We start from the raw sequence: 9095 nt of genomic DNA on the forward strand, positions 1-9095 counted from the left end.
ATTAATCTTTGGTAACAAAATGATTGGATTGAGAAAAGATATTAGCTCACTTTCCCCAAATTCTTTGCCCGTATAGATTGCTGATAATTAGGAAGTTGTTAGTGTGTATGTATTTCCATAATATTTTTACAAATTAGCTCAGATGTCGATTTTGGTGGTTGTCCAAGGCCACGTCTAAATCGATACATAACGGGCCGTGAGCATCTTGCCGTACATGGCATAAAGTCCGAAAAGAAAACATTTCTAGTTACGTGCACATGGCAACAAAAATCCATCCGTATTATATTTAGCTTTTTTTTTTTTTCTTCCCTTTTCACACAACCACCGTCATATTCATAAGCATACTTTTACAAGTCTAACGTCATCCCCAACACATTTGCAGCGCTTCTGGCTTGGGGGAGAAGCAAGCCCACAAATTCATTGAGGCCAGATCTCTCCAAACATGGACGGGGCTTCGGTTGAGTCTTCGAGATGTCGGAGTCCGCGTTTGCGCGCACTCGTGACGTAACGCGATGGTCGGAACCGTTAGCCCATTTTTCATTTTTTTTAAAAATGAGTTACAGACTCTCATTCACTCTTCGTTTAAATGATGCACAACTCACAAAAAGTTCGGGATGTTCGGCTTCGGTTTTTGAAATGTCAGGGTGGACCTGATATGCGCAATAACCTTTGTAGGTGAACTTTGACCTTCTCCAATTGGACATGTGAAGCTGTTGACCGTTTTCAGTACTTTTTGCACAACTTGCTAAATGGCGAAATTCACAACGGGTGTTGGACCTATGAATGTTTCCAAGTTGCATGGCTTTCGGTCTCTCTTGTATCGCACTTGCAACCTCAGTAGCGACCTGTTGGTGAAGCCTGGTCTTGGTCTCATGATGAACGGGAGGACCGTTTAAAGAACTCAAACCGAACCAGGAAAAGGATTGCCTGCTGTGAATTCTGCTGTTCAACTGCTTGTTCTGGAACACAGGTGTCAAACTCGAGGCCCGGGGGCCAGATCCGGCCCGCCGCATGATTTTGTGTGGCCCGCGGAGGCGAATCATATATATCAACTTCCATAATTTTTTTTTTTTTTTTTTTTTTCCAAATCTGTTCCAAAATTTCAAATTGTCCAATGATAAATAACGTTGGGATATTACAAGCATTTTTGTGATACCAAACAACACTCCGAAAGACAACTCCCGCAGCCCGTGAGATTGACGCTGTCGCAACTCCGTTCGGGCTGGTGTCGCAAGCGTAACAACTATCGGCATTGACATCGTCGATAAATGTCCGTTGCGCGTTACCTCTTCAACTGTGCTAAAAAACCGACCACGCTGGCGGCGGAACACCCGCGGAGCGCCCTGGGCGACGTGGCTCACTCTCTGGACCTTGATATGGAATAACGACCATCGTACTTGGCTAGAAGCGCCATAGCTCAGTGATTCGAGCATTGGTTTGGTAAACGAGGGGCCGTGAGTTCGGATCCCACTGGGGCCTCCACTCCCCAAGAGGGGTTGCGTCAGGAAGGGCATCCGGCGTAAAAACTCTGCCAAACAAATATGAGCGTTCACCGACCCCTAACAGGACAAGCCGAAAGAAACCTACTTGTACTTGGCTACGACAACAAGCCCGCGACAAAAATGAATTTGACAACCGTGTTCTAGACCAAAAGTAGTGTCCATGCAAAAGGTTCCAATGAAGTTGACCTGCAAAGGTTTTTGTGCATTTTCGGTTCATCCTGAAATTCCACCTGAAAGTTTTCCACCAGGCATTTTGTGAGTCGTGTTCAACATTTCCCAGTCGAAGGGGTTTTTTCCAAAGTCGGTTCTCCCGCGAGCCCTTTCTGTCCCTCATGTTTGGAGAAGAGGATGTGCATGACGCAGCGGCGCGGGCGGCGCTGGCCGGGGCGCGGCGGGACACTTTTGCTGCGCCAAACCGAGGGCTGTATCATCACTATTGCTTTATTCTTTTTCATTTTTTTTTTGGTTCAACTGTACGCAACCGTATTACTGCCACACCATCAAAAAAAAAAAAAAGTCTCGTTTCACATAATTATGTGATAAGTGACTTTTTTTTCCGCTTTTCACATAATTATATGATACGTTACGGAAGCGTATTACTGCCACACCAAAAAAAAACAAAAAAGTCGCGTTTCCATAATTATGTGAAACTTATCACATAATTGTGAAACGTTTCATGTGATGTGATAATTATGTGATAAGTTTCACACAGTTGTGTGAAACGCGACTTTTATTCACTTTTCACATAATTATGTGATACGTTACGGAAACGTATTACTGCCACACCAAAAAAAAAAAAAGTTGTTTCACATAATTATGTGAAAAGTGGGGAAAAAAAAGTGAAACGTTTCACATAACGTATTACGAAAGCGTATTACTGCCACACCACCAAAAAAAAGGTCACCAAAAAAAGACTTTTTTTCACATAATTATGTGATACGTTTCACATAATTATGTGATAAGTGGGGAAAAAAAAGTGAAACGTTTCACATAACGTATTACGGAATCGTATTACTGCCACACCACCAAAAAAAGACTTTTTTTTCACATAATTATGTGATACGTTTCACATATTATGTGATAAGTTTCACAGAATTGTGATACGTGACTTTTTTTCACTTTTCACAGAATTGTGAAACGACTTTTTTCCACTTTTCACATAATTGTGATACATTTCAGTTGTGAAACGGGACTTTTTTTTCACTTTTCACATAATTATGTGATACGTTACGGAAACGTATTACTGCCACACCAAAAAAAAAAAGTTTTTTCACATAATTATGTGAAAAGTGGGGAAAAAAAAGTGAAACGTTTCACATAACGTATTACGAAACCGTATTACTGCCACACCACCAAAAAAAGACTTTTTCACATAATTATGTGATAGGTTTCACATAATTATGTGATAAGTGGGGAAAAAAAAGTGAAACGTTTCACATAACGTATTACGGAAGCGTATTACTGCCACACCACCAAAAAAAGACTTTTTTTTTCACATAATTATGTGATACGTTTCACATAATTATGTGATAAGTTTCACAGAATTGTGATACGTGACTTTTTTTCACTTTTCACAGAATTGTGATACATTTCCGTTGTGAAACGCGACTTCTTTTTCACTTTTCACATAATTATGTGATAAGTTAAACATAATTATGTGAAACGCAACTTTTTTTTTTTTTTTTTGGTGTGGCAGTAATACGCTTCCGTACTACGAATACTTCCGTAACGTATCACATAATTATGTGAAAAGTGGGGGAAAAAAAAGTCGCGTTTCACATAATAATGTGAAACTTATCACGTGAAAGGCGAGGTTTATTTTTTATTAATTTTTTGGGTGTGGCAGTAACGCGCTTCCGTACAGTTGAACCAAGTGGGAAAATGGAAAAAAACAATTGCATGTTTTTTGTTTTGTTTTGGGTTTTTTTTGACTACGACTTCAAATTGGTATCGAGCGGGGTCAAGTGGAGCCGGCGTCCCGTCCTCGCGCTGACAAAAAGCTCGTTTGGAAATCCGGATTTCACCGAGTCTTCATTTCCGAGTGAACGCACACTCCGTCGGTCACGTCATTTTCTTCTGAGCACAAAGTGTCCAACACGTTAAACAAGGACAAAAGAAAAACCACATCGTAGGCAAAGCCCCATGCACAAAACCCACCAAAGCTCGCGGTCTTCCTCCCCGATTTTAAGCTCCTCTTTTTCATCGCCGAATGTGCACATTCTTCCTGTCTTTAGCCTAACGATTTGTCCTTTGCTGTTCTACCTTCTCTATAGGGTCCACTCTGAAACGACTTTGTCTAGGCAAAGAGCGCAGTAGTAGTAACTATCTCATTTTACTTTCCTCCAGTCTTCCCCTAATCTTTGTCATCCTTCTCGTGTGTTACCTTGTGCACGTCTTTTCTTTTCCTTTTTCTTTTTCAGCGCTCGAATCTGTGACTTGTATTTGGTGCTCTTTACTGTTCACTTGACGTGTTTGTTTGCATGCTAGCGTTCCAAATAGTTTTCCTTGAGTCACTGCTTGCACATCAGACATTTCAAATCCTGTGTACTAACTTGTGACGGTGCCGTTCGAATCGTTTGGCTGCCGTGTTGCGAGACGCGTGGGTGGACAGTGAAGAAAATAAGTATTTGAACACCCTGCAATAGTGGAAGTTCTCCCACGTTGAAATCACGGAGGGGTCTGTAAATTTTCATCGTGTTCACCTGTGAGAGAGATCATCTAAAAAGAAAAATCCAGAAATCACAATGTGTGATTTTTGAAGGATTTGTTTGCGCGATACAGCTGCAAATAAGTGTTTGAACACCTGAGGAAAAATAATGTTCATATTTGGTGCAGTAGCCTTTGTTTGCAATTCCGGAGGTCAAACGTTTCCTGTAGTTCTTCACTGCAGGAGCGATTTTGGCCCACTCCTCCACACAGATCTTCTTTAGATCAGACCGGTTTCGCTGGGAAACGCAGTGTTTCAGCTCCCTGTAAAGATTTTCCATTGGGTTTAGGTCCGGTTACTGGATAGGCCTCGCCAGAACCTTGCTATGCTTCTTACGGAGGCGCTCCTTGGTTTTCCCAAGGAGACCCAGCCACGACCCATCTTCAGGGAAAGAGGTTGTTCCCCAAAATCTGACAATACGTGGCTGCGGTCATCATCTCCTTAATACGGTTCAGTCGTCCTGTCCCATGTGCAGAAAAACACCCCCGTGTTTCACAGTAGGGACGGTGTTCTTGGGATGGAGCTCAACATTCGTCTTCCTCCAAACACGGTTAGTGGAATTATGACCAAAAAGTTTTCTCCCTCACAGTGGACATGCACCTGCGATGAAAATTTCAGACCCCTCCATGATTTCTAAGTGGGAGAACAATATAGCAGGGGGTTCAAAAACTTATTTTCTTCGCTGTAAATTGGCAATATTCGGTCATTCTGAATGAGTGTAGTGTGCCACACATCAGCCAGATGATTGATTTTTCCGAATTTTACAGCGGACATCTTTATCAGACCTTTGTGGGTTTTCGCAGGGTCTTCTTTCCGTGCCGCCGCAGCTCAGCCGTCCCGCGCCTCGGCCGCAACCTCGCCGCCGTCCCCCAGGCCGACGGGTGGGCTCGCTCGGGTCCAGACAAACAACAGCAACAATAAGAAAAGCATGTTCACTGAGGACCTGCACAGGTTGGTGGACGACTGGGCCAAGGAGACCGTGGCGGCGGTCCACCAGCCGGCCCCTACCTTGAACCAGATCAAGCAGCAGAGGCGCTTGCAGGACCTGAAAGGCAAAGTGGACTCCCCGGGAGCGGCCGCGCACAAGGTGCTTTGCAATCTCGATGTGTCTTTTAACGAGATGAAATGAGATGAAGGTTGAACTCTTCGATTCCAGATGAAATCCCGCTTGCTTCTGTCCCTCCCGCTGCCTAATGCGACAAGCGACCAAGGTCCTGACTCGCCTCTCGTGATCCCCCCTGGGAACCTTCCGCCCGCGGGCCCCGACTACGCTGGGATGGCTCCCGGTCCTCCCCACACCCAGCAGACGCCTGGCACGTTTAGCCCCGTTGGATCAGCAAGCCCCAAACCAGGAATCCAAGGCAACACGCCCGAGAACGACCTGTGCCCAAACTCCACCAGGACTAACTGACCCTGAGGCTCAAGTGCGCCCGTTTGTACGGACTGCCCACTCGAAATCATTTTGCTCGGGTTCACCGCGAGCGCGTTTGCGGTTGAGCGGGAACGACGATGGATATTTTTGACACAAAAACCCGTTTGCGCGCGCAAGCACAAAGACATCTGGCTTATCGACGAACGTGCACTCATTCAGCTTCACCCCTTGCACTTTTTATTTTATTTCGGCACGTGGGCACACTTTCAACGCTACATCGGAAAACAAATATCAGTGGGTTAAGTTTCAGAATCGATTCAGTAATAACGTCGGTGGAATGTAGTGCCTTGAACCTTCAACTTTTCCTTTTGAAGCAGCTTGACTGCGTACAAATGATCTGATTTATTGAGTCTATTGATTGAAGTCTTATGCAGCTGTTTTGTTATTTTATTATTTTTTTGCTTATGAATGCCATTGTAGCACTGCAGTATTAACAGCAAATACTCTTATTCAAATAATGGAATAATTTAAATTTTTCTTCCCCTGCAATGGTCCGCCATAGTGCAAATGCACTGTTGCCTTGTAAAGACAAAAAAAAAATAGTTAATGACGAGCAAAGGAAGTAGTTTAAAGCCAGCAGATAAAAGCACCTCTTTCAGGTCAAGCGGTTCCGTTGGACTCGGTTCCGTTTATACAAAGGACACACAGCACGCGCGATACACAGCAGCAGAAGATTGGGCCGCGTTGCAATATTGTCGTGAGAGAGCGCGAAATGACGAGCGAAGTCCAGAGCCGTAAATGATGACGACGTACGGGTGTGAATGTAGCAGTTGGTACGTGGAGGCTCGAGGCGTTCAAGTGCAATTGAATCCTTCCGGAAAGCTTTGATTGTGGCATTGCCTTATCTGACGTGATCTGATGTGTGTGAACGTGACGTGATGTACATGTTGGCCGGTCAGGAATGTTGCGCGCAAACGCCCGTTCGGTTCAGTGCAAGTGTGGATTTATTTGATGTTTTTGGATCTGTTTTACGCTGCTGTTGTTTGAGCCTTTTCCCCCCCACACGATCAGACGGTACCAAAAAAGAAAAAAAAAAAGCCCTGAAACTCGTTTTTGTTTATCCATTTTTTTTTTTTCATACCGTTACATATTCCCGATTGGATCGTCGATACGGGAGATTTGCACAACCTAGAGACTCCCGTCCTTGCGCTTTCGGTTGAAGTGTTCCACGTGTGCAGTGTCTGTACTCTACGAAATTGTACCAGTCTCAAAAACCACGGATGTTTTTCTTCTCCACAAAAAGTTGAGTCGTTTGCGACGTCACACCTCCCGAGACATTTTGAAAGGGTTTTCAGGACCCGCATCCTTCCAAGCTGTGAATTGTACAGATTTAGTTGTAGTGGAAACTGTATATTTTGTTAAACCTTGTGAGTGCTTTTGTTGGAGAGGTTGCTTTTATGTACAGTATCAATTCGCTGTGAATTGGACTTTTATAGGACTTTATGCAGAATCCTCTTCTTTGGGGAAATACTTCCAGTTGTAAGAGATTTCTGTTCTCTGGCGTTTGTATCCGGTGGGCTCTTTTGGTTTTCTCTTTTTTGTTTGTTCCAAGCAGAGGAAGGTTTATTTATTGGCAGAGATCAAAAGGCCGGCGTTTCCTCCCCTCCCTGCATGTCTCCGGCCGTCGAACGTTGCCCTTCGTCCGATGGTCGAAACGAACTTGAGTGAGGTGGATTATTTGGGCCTCCCGACACACTGCGTCACTCGTCCTACCTGCTGCACTGTTTGACCGTGTTTTGAGATCAATAAATATTTTCAGTCTGATGGTCACGTTTGATTTCTTTATTTCAAACAAAGCCCCCAAACGTATGCACAGTACTTCGTTCACGTAAGACGGGGGTACGAAACCGAAAACTGAATTTTGCTCGTATAACTTGCAGTCGTGGTTGCCTTCAGATGGCGCCGATACGACTGCAAAAGGCTGTAACGATGAATACACAAGTAATTGTTAATTACTTTTTAAATCAGAAGTATAAATGATAGTTTATTTTTTATGTTAATGTAAAAAAACTGAACAAATAATTGCAATATTGACACAGACTTGCAGAGGAGGTGGCGATGATTGGTAAGGGGGAAGTTAGAATGGCACCGAACAGGATGAAAAATGGAAAGACAGTCGGCCCTGATGAGATACCAGTGGCGGTGTGGAAGCAATTTGGAGAGGTGGCTGTGGAGTTTTTGACCGACTTATTCAACAGAATACTGGCGGGCGAAAAGATGCCTGAAGAATGGAGGAAAAGTGTTCTAGTTCCCATTTTTAAGAACAAAGGGGATGTTCAGAGCTGTGGCAACTATAGAGGAATAAAGTTGATGATCCACGCGATGAAGTTCTGGGAAAGAGTAGTGGAGGCTAGACTCAGGTCAGAAGTAAGTATCTGCGAGCAACAGTATGGTTTCATGCCTAGAAAGAGTACCACAGATGCATTATTTGCCTTGAGGATGCTCGTGGAAAAGTACAGAGAAGGTCAGAAGGAGCTACATTGTGTCTTTGTGGATCTAGAGAAAGCCTATGACAGAGTACCAAGAGAGGAACTGTGGTACTGCATGCGTAAGTCTGGTGTGGCAGAGAAGTATGTTAGAATAGTACAGGATATAGATGAGGACAGCAGAACAGTAGTGAGATGACTTTAAGGTGGAGGTGGGACTGCATCAGGGATCCGCCCTGAGCCCCTTCCTGATTGCTGTTGTTATGGATAGGCTGACAGATGAGGTTAGACTGGAATCCCCTTGGGACTATGGTGTACGCGGATGATATTGTGAAAGCAGAGAGCAGGCGGTGGAACAATTAGAAAGATGGAGGCACGCACTGGAAAGGAGAGGAATGAAGATTAGACGAAGTAAGACAGAATACATGTGCGTGAATGAGAGAGAGGTGGAGGGGGGGAAGAGTAAAGAAATGGCGAAGGTGGATGACTTCAAACATTTGGGGTCAACAATACAGAGCAGTGGAGAGTGTGGGAAGGAAGTGAAGAAACGGGTCCAACCGGGGTGGAACAGTTGGCGGAAGGTGTCTGGTGTTCTATGTGACTGAAGAGCCTCCGCTAGGATGACGGGCAAAGTTTAGAAAACCGTGGTGAGGCCGGTCGTGATGTACGAATTAGTAGCGCTGAAGAGACAACAGGAGGTAGAACTGGAGGTTGCAGAAATGAAGACGTGGAGGTTCTCGGTTGGATCGGATTAGAAATGAGCTCATTAGAGGGACAGACAAAGTTGAATTATTTGGAGACAAGGCCCGAGAGAGCAGACTTGGATGGTTTGGACATGTCCAGAGGTGACAGAGTGAGTATATTGGTACAAGGATGACGAGGATGGAGATGTCGCGGAAGAGAGAGCGAGAGGAAGACTGGAGAGAAGAGAAGGTTGATGGATGTTGCGAGGGAAGACATGAAGATTGTGGGTGTGAGAGAGGAAAATGCACGAGATAGGCTGAGATGGAAAAAGATAACACACTGTG

The 9095-nt window shown here is 44.4% G+C and overlaps 1 protein-coding gene across 8 annotated transcripts in view; it reads left to right on the top strand.

Annotated features, from left to right (window-relative positions):
* Positions 1 to 7403, top strand: part of LOC133514090 (serine/threonine-protein kinase WNK2) — a 54325-nt gene extending 46922 nt beyond the window's left edge. For 6 of the 8 annotated variants that reach the window (XM_061845398.1, XM_061845427.1, XM_061845418.1 and 3 more), the window contains 3 exons: positions 3776 to 3820; positions 5013 to 5296; positions 5366 to 7403. In XM_061845398.1, coding sequence (XP_061701382.1) covers positions 3776 to 3820; positions 5013 to 5296; positions 5366 to 5620 — 584 coding nt within the window. In that variant the 3' untranslated portion in view covers positions 5621 to 7403. The remainder of the gene's footprint in view (positions 1 to 3775; positions 3821 to 5012; positions 5297 to 5365) is intronic. The other 2 variants (XM_061845407.1, XM_061845445.1) reach the window with 1 other exon arrangement.
* The last annotated feature ends 1692 nt before the right edge of the window (positions 7404 to 9095 follow it).

This window comes from Syngnathoides biaculeatus, chromosome 2 (assembly GCF_019802595.1).
Source record: "Syngnathoides biaculeatus isolate LvHL_M chromosome 2, ASM1980259v1, whole genome shotgun sequence".
Classification (NCBI taxonomy): Eukaryota; Metazoa; Chordata; class Actinopteri; order Syngnathiformes; family Syngnathidae; genus Syngnathoides; species Syngnathoides biaculeatus.